Consider the following 16,698-nt stretch of genomic DNA (forward strand, 5'->3'; position numbering starts at 1 on the left):
TCTATGCCTCTTATCATCTTGCACATCTCTATCAAGTTGCGTCTCCTCCACTGCTCCAAAGGAAAAAAAGCCTCAGCTAGCCTCATAAGACAAGCTCCTTCATCCAGACAGAATCCTGGTAAATCTTCGGTGCACCCACTGTAAAGCTTCTACATCCGTCCTATACTGAGGCAACCAGAATTGAGTACAATATTCCAAATGTGATCTAACCAGGGTTTTGTAAGGCTACCACATTTCCTTCTGCATCTAAAAATGATTAACAACACAAATAAAGAAAAATAGGCTTAAATGAATTTAGAGCAGTGAGGATTTGAGAGGAGAATGGGAAGGAAAAATTCAAGGCTTTCATCTTGTGAATGAATTGATTGATGAAGTGGGGCTGTGAGCAAGGAAAGACTAAAACTCTCTATTCAACTGCACTTTCTCCCTCCAATTATTCACTGGTTCATCCATGTAAGCCACTAAGCCTACCTTTCTAACTTGCAATGAATGTGTCTCCGGCTTCTGCTCTCTCTCTCACATCACCACTTCTTTGGAAGGAAGATGGCAGGAAGACCAAAGTCATTATTCCATCTGGTGCAAATTCAGCATCTGTAGTCTCGTGTCTTCATTATTTAATGCAGAAAGCACAAACGAAGAATGCTATTGATAGGTCTCCATTTGACTGGATTAAAGCATCTCCAGCAGCACTAAAACAGATTGACATTATGACGAAACATCTACAGATTGAGGTAGAGAACTTTGAGTGTCAACAGTCATCCATTGAAAAAGATGCTTCCACATCTCTTTATTTTTAAGACAAACCGCTAGATTATAGACATCCCAGCCCAAGAAAGCAGTCTGTTGGCATCAATCCCTCTCAATATCTTAGAGTAATACTGACACTTCAATCTGAATCGCCCGCATTGACAATGATGTCCACCAAACTATCCCATTTGCCCCAAATCCCTCTAAACATCCTTTAATCATGTGTCTATCAAATTTTTTTTGATATTATTGTACCTGCCTCAACTACTTTTCCAGGCAGCTTATTCCATGCACACACCTCCATCTGTGGGCAGAAGCCACTTCTCAGTTCCCGTTTAGATCCTCCACCTTTCACCTTCAGCCTTTGTCTGATGAGCTTTTGTTTCTCTTTCCTGGTAAGAAGATTTCATCTGTACCCCTCATGACCTTATACTTCTCCATAAGGTTACACACTTCATCCTACACTCTGAGAAATAAAGTCCAAACTTGCCCAATCACTCCCTTCAACTCAGAAGCTGGAATTCTGGCAGCATCCTCACTCTTTCTAGTTTAATGATGTCTTTCTTATAACAGGGTAACCAAAGCTGTACACAATATGCAAAAGTGTGTTCTCACCAATGTAACATTTCAACTCCTATGTTCAATTGCCTGACTGATGGTAACAGCTCCATCTGTATATACTCTGAAAGTTTTCTTCCATACTGCCTCAATAACAAGCTTTGAGTTTATCCGAAAAATCAAACCACTGCATTAAAATTGAGATTTATGTATCTTGCATAACCATCTATATTGACTACCATAGCATTATTCTGAATTGATAAGTTGTCCTGGTCCAACCCTGTAGCCATGATGGTCAGGAACACTCACAAATGCCTCTTTTCCCTCAGGAAGCTAAGGAGATTTGGCATGTCCCTGTCAACCCTTACCGATTTCTGTTGGTGCGGCATAGAAAGTATTGTATCTGGATTCATTCTGGCTTGGTATGATAACTGCTCTCCCCAAGACCACAAGAAACTGCAGAGAGATTTAGACACATCTCAGTACATCACAGAAATGAGCCTCCTGTCCTGATGAAGGCCTGAAATGTCGACTATACTCTTTTCCATAGATGCTGCCTGGCCAGCTGAGTTCCTCCAGCATTTTGTGTGTGTTGCTCTCCTCCGTGACCTCTGTCTATACTTCTTGCTCCCTCAGCAGAGCACCCAACATAATGAAAGATCCCACCCACCCTGGATGTTCTCTCCTCTCTCCCATTGGGCAGAAGATACAAAAGCCTGAAAGCATATACAGGTATCTCCCCCCCCCCTTACAAAGGTAGAGCGATCCTATGAAACCTTTCTTAAGCCAAAGTGGCATAAAGTGAAGAACCATTAATTATATGGGAAAAATTTTCGTAAAATCAAAAATCCTCTTTGTAATGCGAAAACAGGTTGCTAACGTAGGTCTTTTGTAAAAGCGAAGTGGTGTAAAGTGAACTTTCATGAAGTGGGGGACACTTGTACTAACACATGTAAAGACAGCTTCTGTTACAAAACTACTGAACAGTCCCCCAGTATGATAAGATGGACTCTCGACCTCACAATCTACCTCAATATGATTTTGCACCTTATTATCTGCCTGCACTGTTTGTTCTCTGTAGCTGTTACACTTTATCTTGCATTTTGTTATCATTTTGCTTTGTACCACCTCAATGCACCTTGTAACAAATTCATCTGCATGAACACTGAGCAAAACAAGCTTTCATTGTACATGTGATAATAAACCAATTTCATTTGCAATCTATGCTGTGAACTCATACCATCAAGAAGCACATTGTAAGAGATCTTCACTTATGTCATTTATAATCATCCATAACTGCAGACCTTCATTCACTTTTCACCATTAGAGTTACATTGTCTCCAGGCATAGAACAATGAGTATCCCAATTAATATACTGCCCAGTCATGAAGCAAACATCTACCCTTTTAAATCAGGTGAAAAAAAACATTAACTTTTAACCCACGTAACTCAGACCCAGGAAAACAACATTTTAAGTGCTGTTATTTTATCACTGTACAGGACTCTGAATCCTGACTGCTAAGAAGTTACAATGGGGTGATCTCTAAATCTCTTTTATGTATGAGTAAAATATTCTTCAAATTCTTTGAAACTTTAATAATTGGTGCAATTTTAAGGTGCGGAAACATTAATTTTATCCTTAAGTTTCAGGCTGTGGTTTGATGAAAATATTCCAAACCTCAATTCTCCTGTGCAACACACACCTTTTTTTTAAAGTGTACTGTGTTTAACAATTACTTGGTGAGAAATATTACACTGGTAATGAGTTCTATCTGATTGGCTAGGGATTGCAAAATGTTCTACATGAGACTATTCGAGCACTTGTAGGCCAACAGATTTCTTTTGTGGTTTTTGCTAGAAGACTTTGTGATGATAGGTACAGGAGGGATAGGAAGTTAGGAGCAACTGCACTAATGGCTTTCACTAACATAAATCTGGAACACTACCTTTATCTCTGTTTATGGAGGATGCAAAATGTAACGAGGTTGGTAGTGACTGAGTGAGATGAAAAGTGTCTGCCATTGGGCAAAACAGAACAGTACAGGAACAGCTATGATTTCAATACTGAAAGGGTTGTGTGCCATTTCACATGAGCATAATTGAACATTAGATGCTGCTGTACAACACGACAGGCTGCAAAATAGGAAAATACTGCTATGTACTCAAGAACTGAATGGAGTTCAATATTGACAACATAATACACTTCCAGTTATTTTCAAACAGAATTGTGAAATTTTCTGCAAAGTAAACTTCTATTTTAGGGCTACATGAGTGAATCTGCAGATGCTGGAAATAAATAAAAACACAAAATGCTGGCAGAACTCAGCAGGCCAGACAGCATCTATGGAAGGAGGTAGTGACGACGTTTCGGGCTGAAACCCGATGAAGGATTTTGGCCCGAAACGTCGTCACTACCTCCTCCCATAGATGCTATCTGGCCTGCTGAGTTTTGCCAGCGTTTTGTGTTTCTATTTTATGGTTAGTTGTTTAAGGGAGAGGAGTGAATATTTTCATGCTCCCTGCAGGCTGACCCTCTGTGCACAATAACTGGTTATGGAGCATCAGGTGCAACAGTTCACTGTTACTCCAGGTAATCATTTCGAATTGCAGAGATCAGGGACTTAACAGTCGGACCATGGGGAATTCAAAAACAAAACCAAAACAAACAAAATTAAAAGATTTAATCTTTTCAATATATGTTTCCTGATCATTACCGGTAAGAAATTGGTGCACTAGCCCTTGCGATATGTAGCTATTTCTGCAAAGTACGCAAGAGATGAATAACCTTTGAACCAATATTACATTCATAGTATGACACAAGCAGTAACATTTCTCAGTGCCTGAACCTAGGAAAGACACTAAGGAAAGGTTTCTATCCTACTTCTAGTACTCTGGAAGATGGAACAGCCTTTATGGATTGGATGCACTCAGTGTATTTTCCAGCAACCAATAATTTTAGACATTTGTCCCTTTCTATGCAATGCATTGATTACACCCTAATTCTGGTTTTACCCCATCAGATAACTGGTCTCCATCTATCCAGGCGGGTCCAAAGTCATCAATCTTGATTCCATTGGTATCATAGCTTTCTCAATCTGCTGCTTAATCAATCCAAGCAGGACTACTTAATGAGCTCAAATTTCTACCTAGTGTCATTGCAACTTCAAATGTGTGCCAAAATCAAGAATTATCTCACTTCCAAGGGCATTCTACCACCGGCTTTGACTCAAACATTATTTATGGCACATACCAGCCAATCACTTGATAGGTCCTGAGTGATCGCTCTCAGAAATCCATTGAAGGTTTATGACTTTTTTCTAAAGCAGATCTTTAGATACCTCAAATATATTAAATATATTTTTCATTTCTAACAGGTAAATGAGTATGCCAGTGGAAAGTTTCTAGGAGATAGTTTCCAATGCAGTGTCTGCAACTATCTTGTGCCTAAAAATGACCAAATAAATCAGTATTGTTTACTCATTATCTATCTGTATTGTTCAGTAATGACTGATAGTAACATTTTTGTTGTTGTTAATGGCTATTGAGTTCTCAGATGCACTTTCCATTTCCTTATTTTAAAACTAAGCTGGTACATACCCCTCATTGTTATCATTTGGTCCTTAAGGGGTAATTCAAATTGTAAATATATTGAAAATGATTTATGTTGAGAAATATATTATTGTATGTGTGTGATGTAACCAACCTTTGAACCCTCCACCTCTGTACAATTTACATTGTTCAGTCAAGACTAGACCACAAACAGGCAATAGCCAGTCACTGCAAAGACCAATCACAGAGTACGTAATTGCCTCCAGAATCTAAGTTGCCCAGGAAAATTGGGTAGTGGTGAGTGGAAATCTATTCCAGCTCTGGAGTTTGGAGTTCAATTCCAGTGGATGCACAGAGTCTCAGCAGTACTGGCCTGAAATCCCAGAGCAAGAACAATTCCCATTGCGCTCATGGCAATCCATGGAATTCCCTGGGTGCTCCAGTTTCCTTCGTCTGAGCTTTACTGGCAGTTGGCAGTCCAACTTAAAGGTGCATTACGCCACCAAATGGACTGGAGTGTGGTGTAGAGAGTTGGGAAATAAAACCCTGACTAGTTCTTTACCAAATGAAAACTAAACCATTCCAATAAGTCCTATAGATTGTAAATATTGAAAGACAATAATATGAATTAAAGTCACTTTCAAAGTTTTTAAATGGAAACTATCAACCCCCAAAGATAACAGTGAAACCTGCATTTGATGTCTTTCAACCTTATATGCTTCACATTGTAATTGAATGTGTTCAACTGTTTCATAATGATGACAAAATCTACACACCCCAGAGTGGTTTTCCAACAAGATACAAGGAATAATTAAGCATAGTATTCCCAATTCTAAGCTGAGTCAATATAATTCCTTTCTTTCTTGTTTTATGCACTTCTCTCATCAACCCAACAGTTTTATGTCTCCCCTTATCCCACAAGTCTTGCCATTGCCCCCCCCCAATTCTTAGCCCCACCAATCCCCTTGCTTCTGATTTACTAAGACAAAAGTCTGTATCTGCAGTTGAAATTTTAACAGCTTTTTTGGCAAATAATCGACCTGCTCATTCCCTCAACACCTCTGTGTGCCGGGACCCACAAGAAAAGGACACGTAAACCAATACTTTGAATATGAAATAAAGTCTGAAGAGCTTCCAGCGGTAAATCTGACCTCCTGCTGGAATGACCTGTTTTAAGATTCGTCAAAACCGAAAAAGAATCTGTACCAATTACAGTTTTACAAGGACAGATTTCCTCCACTCACTGTATGCCCAAAATGATGGCAGCCAGTTCTGCAGCATATGATAAATGGTTAGTAAGACCATTTCTTTATTGTTACCTGTAATTCCGGCACAAAAACAGCCACACCAACATTGTCAGTTAAAGTATCTTTTGATCCATCAGTAAAAATGGTTACCATATCACAATAAATTTCCTTAACATATCGACATTTATTACAGACCCTTAGATACATCAGGGTATTAGAAATCATTGAATCACGTAACCTAAAGTCAACTAGAGTCACTCAGGGGGCGAAAAACAAGGTGGGGTTACTGAGAAAGCTCCGGTGGGACGTTTTGCATAATCCTAGCGTGGTAAGAACCGGGACACTCAAACCTGGGCTCCGGTTTCCTCCAACAGTCCAAAGATGTGCTGGGCAGGTAGTCATTGTAACCTATCCCGCGATTAGGTTAGAGTTAATCGGGGTGGTGGGAATGCCAAACTCCGCGCGGCACCGCTAAATAAATAACACGAAATATTAAAATTCAGCTTTATTCCAATTCCCCCTCGCTGAGATTATTATGGTCGGATTTCACGAACGCGACAGAAGGTGAAATTTATTTCAGCTTCATAGATGCTTATTTGACTGCCGACGCCAGTCTTAGCAGCAGTTGGGTGTGCACAGGTAAGTCGCGCTTCATTCCCAAACGGTGCAGCATTTTCTCCTTCATGAAGAAATGCAAATTCCAGATTGTGCCCGTGTGTTTACTGTTTTGGGCGCGGAGACTGGGATAGATTCTACCGTGAGGGCAACGGAATGGATCTTGCTCTGGGATTTCAGGCACCCGCCCGCTTCTCTGGCGTTCAGCCCCGCCCTTCTCTCCTCCCTCAGGGGCGCCGACTTCGCCCGAGCGCTGCCGAAGTGGCTCGGTGTCTCTTTCTGGGCGCTGTCCACCAAGGAAAGCGGCTGAAAAGCGCTCGGCCGCCACCGGTGCCCTTTCGCTCACAACGGGTCTCATTCTCCGGCAGTTTTAATCCGGTACTGGTCAGGCTCCCGGCCCTGTAACTGCCCCCCCCCCCCCCCCAGGTAGCGGGACAGTCTCCGGATGAAGCTCCTGGATCAGAACGACTTGTAAGGGTTTGTCAACCTTAACACCGGCCGCACAGAGAGCACAGACCAGAATAAAGCATGGTCTCCATGCGGGACTGGGCCGCGCACCCCCTGAGCCTGGGCGCTCTGATCCCCGCCAGAGCGCATACACCGACAGTCCAACACGAAAGGCCACGAAGCCAAACAAATCGTGTCATCAAACCAGTAGCCCAATCCAACCCACGGAAAACGGGATACAACCTCTCAAAAGGGGCTTGGCAGGAGATGCTGGACACAGAAACAAATGCGTATTTGTAGGGAGAGGTGTCGAGGGAGTGCTCTACAGAATAGTAGTGGAGAAATAATGGAATTAAGGGTGGATGGAACTCAAGATTTTAAGATTGGTGGCTACAAGTGGCCAGTGGTTAATTAAAGACAATCTGGGGTGTTGAACGAGTTAGAGTCTGATACGCACGTGGTTCTGTGGCTTGCGGATTGTACGGTAGGATGGGGCCATGGAAAGAATACAAGGATGAAATCGTAACTGGATAGGTGGCCGGGGATGGGGTTGGTGGGAGAGAGTGATGGAAGTTGGCCGGTGTAATAGAAAACACAAAACACGGGGACGACTGAATACTAGTTTAGATACAAAGGGCAGATTGATCGATGTCCGGTGTTAGAAGTTAACAAAGGTGGGTGAGGACTTTGGGATCAGTTGAAGCAAGGTGTAAGTCTAAAGCACTACAATGGTAGTTCTATTCACCGGGCAATGCGCACAAATATAACCAACAGAGATTTTAAAAAAGCGACCTTAGCCATTCCCCATCGAATCCAGTTTGTAGCAAGCCGATATACAACCGTCCAAAAACTAAACCAATTTAAGCAGCAGCACAGGTAAGGGTCCAAGTAACAGTATCTTCTTTTTCGAGCTTTATCATGAACAAGCAGATAAGACCCGTTCTCCAGTACCAGACATGAACCCAGTATCCACGTTGATATACAAAGAAAAATGCAGACATTTGTCACAAAAAGGAATATACACGCATTCAACCTTGAAACCCGTCCTGACGTTCAATTAGTTCGTACATAATCATCTCCATACAGTTAACACCGAGAGACATCCTTAACTGTGAATATACTGTGGTCATGTAAATTTCAGTTGTCTTAGTAACCACAACAATTTTAAGGAATGTCCTGATCACTAAAACCTGTGTGTGTGTGAGGGGTGGGGGTTGTTGTTCTTTATGATTTAAACACTGGAACACCAAGATGAAATTTTCAAAAATCTGTCCTCTGTTCCCATTAACATCACAAGAGGAACCACCATAGATGATGGCGGGGAGGATATGACTATGAAATAATGTTTTTTTTTTAAAAAATCTCACATGCCTTTACCAATCGCCATTTAACATTCTTAACTGAAGGGAACATTAAGCCAAGCCCACTAAACGCATAATTTAAGCCTCAATATTATTCTAGCGAATCTGTGCCGTGTCTAAGGTAACAAACGGTACTATTTTTGGGATGGATCATAACATTCAGGATGTGGTCCATCCAAGACTCTGGGCAAATGAAGCAGAGCTCATTACTTTTGTATCGCAAGCCCCGTGAGATGACCGCTAACATTCCGTTAGCCTTGGGTAGCTTTCGTACCCGACCGCTCGCTGTCTTTGAGTGATCTGTGTGCTTTGACATTCACATCCCTGGTACACAAACCAGTGGCAGCCACACACATAATAGGCAGACCCAGTTCGTTTTTATATAGCAAACATAAATGTAGGTTAAAATGTTCAGTACATTCCTTTATTAAATCTCTCCCCCGCCCCCAAAGCGTCATTATCTCACATTGTCTGAAGAAATTAAGATTCAAGGGACTATACGAAATAGGGCAGGGCCAAGCTGCTCAGAAATTCCACTAATTCCACCTGTTTATTAATACTGTGAATCGGGATCTGTGAATCCTGGCTGATTAATTAACATAATGAATCGTAAAGGCAAAATCTAGGTTAAAAGCCTTCAAAATGGCAAATGTTCAGGTTACCGTCTGTCGGGTTAATTTCGCATCGACTAAAGACATTTTTGAGAAAGCTGGCCTCGCAGTCAGAGTGACAGAAAGACTGAGGGGATATCTTGGTGGCTACAACGGATTGATTGGTAGCGGCGAACGATTTACTTTTCAGAGCCCCTCCTCCTCTGTCCTGATGCATACTCGCACATTCACAGAAGCGGATACAGCTACTACTCCAGTGCACACCCTTGCCCAAAGAAATAGGGATTTTCAACAAAAATAAAGAAGCCATCCTCAGCAATAAATAAAACAACAAATTACTGGACCCTCCGACCACCTAAGTCCACATGCTGGGAAAAGTCACAGCTCGTCCGCCAAAGCCTTCAATATATTGGAGACGGGAGACTGAGGTACAACACCATAAATATGGCGGTCTATCATTCATATACATCTAAGCTCAAGATACAGTCTCGACTCAATATTAAGGCGTCAACATAAGAAGGGGACCTATGCGTGGTGTTGCAATCCATACCAAATGATAAAGCGACTCATCTCCCCCCGCAAAAAAATAGAAGCCACTTACTTCATTTGCTTTACGATGGTGCTTTTCCCCGATTCGCCCGCCCCTGTTGGAAAAGGGAGAAAGCGATGAGCGAAAGTGGGCACGGGGAACCATGGGGTGCAAGATGCGTTAATAAATGTAAGGAGATAAAGGGAGATTAGAGCGAGGGGAGAGAAGGAGGCCAGGCCCACGGAGGTGCCCATCAGCCTGTAGCCGGCCAGGGAGGTAGAAGCAGGGAGGAACGGGAAGGAGGTGGAGGGAGTCGGGGTGGGAGGCCCTTAGGTCTTACCGAGCAGCAGCAGCTTGACATCCTTGGCGGCGCTGAGACCATCCTCCTTGATGGTTTTCTCGATGGCTTTGTTCCGTTCCATGGCTGCCCTCTCCTCGGCGCTCATTGTACATCCCATGGTTAGTGTGTGGAAAGTAGCACAGCTCTGGCCTCTCTCTCTCTCTCCTCCTCCTCACTCACTCACTCGAACTGAACCCTCTCTCTGCGAAACGCCGGGTTTTCAATCGCACATCCAAAGCCGGAGGAGAGATGGGGCCGGGCTCACTTCGTTCCTTGTCGGCGCACAGAAACAGGAATATCCTAGGAGGCTGGTGGGGTTGTTTTTTCCCCTTTTCTCGCGCGCTCTCTCTCTCTTTGCAGATTTGCACAATCAAGACAGTGGTCTTCAGACGGGGAGGGGAGGAGAGAGAGAGAACAGGGGCTTCGGCCAGAAGGGACTGTCACTGGATTACTGCTCGGTGATATCTGCTGGGCGGCGGCAACGACTCAGCCCGATCGCATCGTTCGGCTGCTGACAATGGGAAGAGAGTGCCAGGGAGTGCGCCAGCCCCACTCCACACTGACGTCAAAAACACACTGAGCCTGCGCCAAGCCACCAACACCCAGCGCCGCCGCCGCTGACTGCACCTTAAGCAGCGGGAGAGGGTGGAGGTGTGGTGCTGGGTGGGGTAGGGGCGCTGGGGTGGATCTCCTCATTGCCAGGCGTGCCAGAAAAGGGTGCAATCGCTGGTGCCCTCCTCAGACGCTGGCGTTTGCGGGAAGTGGGTGTGTCAAGGCGACTGAAGTTAATATTTGCACTGGGAAATCTAAACTTGGAGCACAACCTGAGTTTACATTTTTCATGCAACATGGAGCTGAAATTCATATCTGAAAGACTCTTACTTCTGAACACACACGCACACAGAATGAATTTAAGTAGGATTATGATCTATCTACACGCCTTGGGGGCGGGGGTCTAGGAATTATGGTGAGCACTTTCAATCGATCACGCCCTTAATGCATCGCTGTTGAATGGATTTTAACCAGAAAATCGCCGGCATTTAGAATGCTGGAGTCCTAAGTTACAGTCCATGACGTTTCAGCGTAAAGCAGGCTGGAATACGCGGCTACTGTAAAGTCAGATGAGACCGGGAAGTGAAGGGAGCGAGCGCAGTTAGATTCACACAAACACGGCGCTGGCTGGGGATCTTCGATCGCGAACGTCCAAGCGAATAAACGGTGGGCGAGGAGCCACGACGATCGTTGTGAATTCTGCTGGAGCGGCTGCCTCCATTTTCCAGGTTTTAGGGCGTGTACAGTACCTGAGATGTACAAATCAGGGTACCGGAGCCAAACGAGCAATCGAACTGCTGTTTTGCTACTCCCGCTTGCCCCAGCATCCTGGCCATCACTGAAATCTATAAATAACATCCAATTCCAACCCCTCTCTCGCCGCAACAGCCCTTTTCTAACTGATTGTCAAATTCCTGTGTTTTTTTTTTTGGCCCTTCCTCAAAAAGACATCCCTATCGGACCATTTCTCTCGCGGCAAAAATCCTGACATCTGGATTAATCCACTCCCCATAACAGTCTTTCCCGCAGCAAACATCTGTGGTTTAGAATATCCGATCATCCGTTATCCATTAGGAGGATTTATGTTTTACTAAACATTATATTAAAAAAAATCAATGCAATATTTATGAAGTGGTTTGAGATGTGCATCGGGCGATGCGTTGTGTAGAAGAGCGAAGATGAAAGGCGTGTTAAAATGGGAACTCTGATGAAAGTGGGTAAAATTTATTTCGATAATTGCCGGAATAGCATTTGTGCAACAGGGCTCCGCCTGAGGATTGGTTTTCTGACGGAGAGAAAATAAGAACTGTTTGAGGGCTCATTTCCCCACCCAGTATGTGCCAAAGCGCACCGCCGCGTTTCCAAAGTTATCGCAATTCCTTGGAACCGGGCGAAGTCCAAGCTTCTAATATCGGACCATTGCCATGTGGATCAGGACCTCGTCTTTAATTGATTGCCACGATAAAGTCAGATGCTGAAAACAAAGGGAAACGAAGCATCAGTTCAATATACCATATTTCCTTATAAAAAAATCGATTCGGCCCATCGAGTTCATCCCCCTCAATTTCCCCTGTAACCGACTTTCCCCAGATTCCCACCGATTCCCAACTGATTTCTTACACATTAAGGGCGACTTACAATGACCATCTTATCAACCAACCCAAAACTATTTGGGCTAAGGGAGGAAACTCAGATGGTCATAAGGAGATTAGGCGAACTCCACATGGACAGCAGCAGAGACATGATTGATCTTGGTCACCCAGCTGCGATGCAGCAACTCTGCCGGCCGATGGGGCCTGAAACCAACTCCGTTTCTCTTTCCACTAATGCTACCAGGGCTGCTGAGTGTTCCCAACATTTTCTTTTGTTTTTATGTGCTCTTATCTGGGCTTTCATTTACTGTCCATAAATGATTATGGTTCCTGTCAAAGAAATTTAATTTACCAAAACTTAAAAAGAAAGAGCAATCAGGATTATGTACATTCAGGAATGATGAGTGGCTGTGGTCTGTACAATGGGAATCAGCGTAATATAGCTGGGAATAATAGACAAAACCGAGTTATGGTGGGTGATGTGGTAATCACCAGCAAGGAGTAATAGCCTTTGGTATGGCTCACTACCAGCTCAAATGCCATCCTGCAATTAGATTCACTTCTCCTTTGTCACTGCATCAGCCTTCTGGCCCTCCAGGTTTAACAGCATTGCAGCAGTTTCAAAGTACGGTCTGTTCTCACCTCCAGAGAGGATGTTAGCAGCATTTCTTAAATCCGATTCTGCCAGTAAGATAGTCCAGCATTGGAGTTGCCATGGAGTCTGGGATGGCTGATTGGTAACAGCAATTGCACCGGGGTAAATGTTCCTGCATATCTTGCGATGTGGGAGTATATTGGAGTACCCAGAGGAAACTCACACTGACAAAGGGAGATCATGCGGACTCCACACAGAGAACACCCAAGGTCAGGACTGAACCAATCAGCATGAGGCAAGAGCTTTACCATCCTTGACACAACGCCGCCTAACTTAAACATACAATTTAGAGTGCAACTATGCGGATTCTGATTAATTCCCTTAGAGCTGGGGTTCCTAATCTTTTTTTTAATGCCTTGGAGCCTTGCCATTAACCAAGGGGCCCATGGACCCCAGGTCAGGACGCCCAGCCTTAAAGCATTGCTTTGGGGCCTAACAGCCTTGGCCTCTCGCTCAGTTCCTCTGCAACAGTGCACAAGATGCGACGGTCAAGCTGCTGGAGAGCCTCTCAGTTACAGTGAAGTTTTCAGCCAACACTGAAAGATTACCTGGAGCAAGAGTTGACCCAGATAGTCCAGCACTGGGCCTGCCGTGAGTCTGGAATGGCTGGTAGATAGGTAGCAGGGAGTGACAGAAGTGAGATCATCTGCTGTTCTAGGAGAGGTCAGCTAATTTGCATTCCACCCTTCCAGCCTGGTTCCTTAGTGATTCTAGTGACTCAAGGAAAGATGGATTGCTGGTGTGTTGTGATAGGCTAGAAGTCCCTTTCAACGTTGGTAACCTGTGCCGTATTGATCAGGCCAAGCTTGTCCTGGAACATGCACGTTTTGAGGAACTTCCCCTTGCACAGCATCAGAAATTGAAATCTTGCACATCAGATGAACATGGCGGGTTGGGGCTGCAAGTATTGAAACAGAGCTGGCAGCCAATTTCATCCTGGAAAGAATGGGTTGTAGACTCCACACAAGGTCCTGTGCAAGAACAGATCTTGACTCCCTCTCCTTCTGTATATCACATGTCATCCATTAGGCAGATCAATTAGTGCCCCAAGCATCTGATTAAACGTGCCTATCGGTTCTCGTCTGTGGATTTCCCCATCAAAGTTTTCACCTGAGTCTTCTGGAGCAGAGTCTTCAGAGTCTTCAAGGGTGCTGACTTCTGGGCCATTCTTAGACCGTAAGACTATAAGATATACCGGCCGAGCAGAATTAGACAATGCAAGCTATTGAGTCCACTCTGCCATTCAATCACGGGCGATTCTTTTTAACTCATTGTCCCACCTTCTCCCCATTACCCTTAATCCTCTTAGCAACCAAAAAAAAAACTATCAGCTTTGCCTTTATGGCCTTCTGTGACCATGTTTCCACAGATTCACCACCATCTGACTGAAGAAATTTCTTGTTATCTCCGTTTTAAAGGACTTGCTTTTATTTTGAGGCTGTGCTCTCATATCCTCAACTCTCCAATTAATGGAAATATCCTCACCCTGTTCACTCTATCCAGGCCCTTCAGTGTCTGGTAGATTTCAATGAGATTCCACTGAATCTTTCTGAAGTCCATTGAGTAGAGGCCCCTCTACACCCCTCTGATAGCTTGCATCTAAGCCCAGGTCTGGCTGCAGGTTTACCCTAGCCCAGTATCTTGCCATTTGCAGATCCCAATCAAATCTACAACAAAATTTCAGTATCTCAGATGGTGGCTCCCAGTGTCAGATGGATGATGAAGTGCCCCCATTCTTTCCTCTCTCATCGTTCAGCAGAATTCTCAATGCAAATTCAAAGTTCAAAGTAAATGTGTCAGCCTAAGATTCATTTTCTTGTGGGCATTCATATTGAATAGAAAAAAATCACATATAACCAATGAAAAACTTCATACAATATAGGAATAAGAAAGGCACAGGAGCAGGTTCACATGGAGGGTAAGTTTCTTGTGGCAGTTGTATATAGATGTCAGCATTATCTCCACCAGAGCTTAAGGATAGGGCTTGACCGTGGCAATCTGATGTGACTGTAAGGTGGCTTTTCAGAAAAAGGAGGTGTATGTTAGCAAGCATCATGGAATTTGTCTGGGCGGTGTGCTTGCCTTGACCAAGTAAACTCAATGGGCTGAATGGTCTAATTCAGCTGCTGTATCTAATTGTCTGGGTGAAGTGCTTAAACAGCCAGGTGTGTGTGAAATCTATGAAGTGAGGGTGTGAATCATTTAATGAAGGTATGATAGATACATAAATGTTAGGTGGGAGGCATAATTGATAAGAAGATTATTGTTAGGTGAATAATGAGGGTGTATTGCACAAAACAATGTGTGAGGCTAGTTGTAGTTGTTGAGGGATGGAATAACTCTCTAATGTGTGTGTGTGAGATGATTAACCATTTTACAGCATTTATGAATTTGGGGACTCTGCTCTTCTCCACAAACTGTCATGGCTTCCAGCAAACTTCCCAAGTCTTTGTAGTCATTTTTCCTGCAAGAAGCACCCACTGTCTCTCATTAAGAGATTTTGGTACGGCTTCAATCGACTTGAGCTAGGTAAGTATGAAATTGCATTGGCAGATCTGTACTAATGTACTACCTGGTTTCTTGTTGTGATTGACTTCATGTGTGTCCTCCAACTGATTTAAAGGGTAGGGTAATTATACATCATGATTCCAGCACATTTTTAAAATCAGTCTAATTTCTTCCCCATGATTAGATGACCTTCTTTACATGTGGTTATTGACCTAGAGTTCTTTGTGGCTGAGAGCATCGAAGGAGCTGTTAGTTTTTATTTCTGCAGGTCACAGTCTGCATGATGTAATGAAGTGCCTGAGTTACTAAGAATTGGATCGTCTTGCTAAACTCATGGGTGCAGGTAAAACTAATACATTTACTTTTATGCACCACTAAGGCTTTTATATTCATAGCTTGACCAGAACATTTAGAGGAACTCCAGGCTGACGACTGAAGAACCAGATCTAAACACATGCCCCAAGTCCATTGACCTCATTGCTACCCACTGAATCATTCAACATAGCATCATCCAGAAATCACCAGGCCACAGAAAAGTTCTGATATTGAGTGTCACAAACCTTAATAATAATAGAATAATGCCCCAAAGGTCCACAAGTGCAATAAGGATGCTGATGTAGCAAGCACGATATATCAAGCCATGATTCAATGGTGCACTTTAATTCCCTCACACAAGACAAGAAGAAGAACTAAGTGGATTATAGAAAGAAAAATGTTTATCCAGAGGGTGGTGGATCTATGAAATTCATTGCCACAGACTAATGTGCAAGTTAAATCATTGGGTATATTTAAAGCAGAGGTTGACAGATTGTTGATTAGTAAGGGTGTCAAAGATTATGGGTAGAGGGCAGGAGAATGGGGTTGAGAGGGATAATATATCAGCCATGACGGAATGGAGGAGCAGATTCGATGGGCCAAATGGCCTAAATCTGTTCCCATGTCTTATGGTCTAAAATGTCGTAAATACATAAGCAAAACAAAAACATTTTTGCAACAGTTATTGAGTCGGCACCACAGTCAGAGCATCATAAAGATAAGTAGATCAGGGTGAAACGTTGAACAAAGAGGATCACTCAGTGCAGTGCCAGAAGCTCTGGATAAAGTGCCAGTTGTGAAATCAGATTATAAATGTGATATTTCAACTTTGTGAAAGTGACAGTAAATTATAATGAAATTTGCTGCCGCCTATTTCTTGAATAGTTTCACCTGACGTCAGATGATGTGCAAGTTTCTCCCTGTGATGGAGTCTTCCTCTACATGGGTAGCTTATTATGAGCCATGGGATTTTGATGCCAGTATTCTACATATTCCTTCACTAGATGCAGTCACCTCCATAAGGCACAGAAGCAGAATTAGGCCATTTGGCCCATTAAGTCTGCAACATCAT

General features: G+C 43.4%; 1 protein-coding gene across 3 annotated transcripts in view; it reads right to left on the reverse strand.

Annotated features, from left to right (window-relative positions):
• The window catches only part of gnao1a (guanine nucleotide binding protein (G protein), alpha activating activity polypeptide O, a), a 282,074-nt gene extending 271,421 nt beyond the window's left edge, over positions 1-10,653 (reverse strand). Inside the window, exons 1-2 of one of the 3 annotated variants that reach the window (XM_059992618.1) lie at positions 10,005-10,653; positions 9,737-9,779 (exon numbers count right to left, since the gene is read on the reverse strand). In XM_059992618.1, coding sequence (XP_059848601.1) covers positions 9,737-9,779; positions 10,005-10,122 — 161 coding nt within the window. In that variant the 5' untranslated portion in view covers positions 10,123-10,653. The remainder of the gene's footprint in view (positions 1-9,736; positions 9,780-10,004) is intronic. The other 2 variants (XM_059992619.1, XM_059992617.1) reach the window with 2 other exon arrangements.
• Positions 10,654-16,698: the final 6,045 nt, after the last annotated feature.

Source organism: Hypanus sabinus, chromosome 17 (genome assembly GCF_030144855.1).
Source record: "Hypanus sabinus isolate sHypSab1 chromosome 17, sHypSab1.hap1, whole genome shotgun sequence".
Taxonomy (NCBI): domain Eukaryota; kingdom Metazoa; phylum Chordata; class Chondrichthyes; order Myliobatiformes; family Dasyatidae; genus Hypanus; species Hypanus sabinus.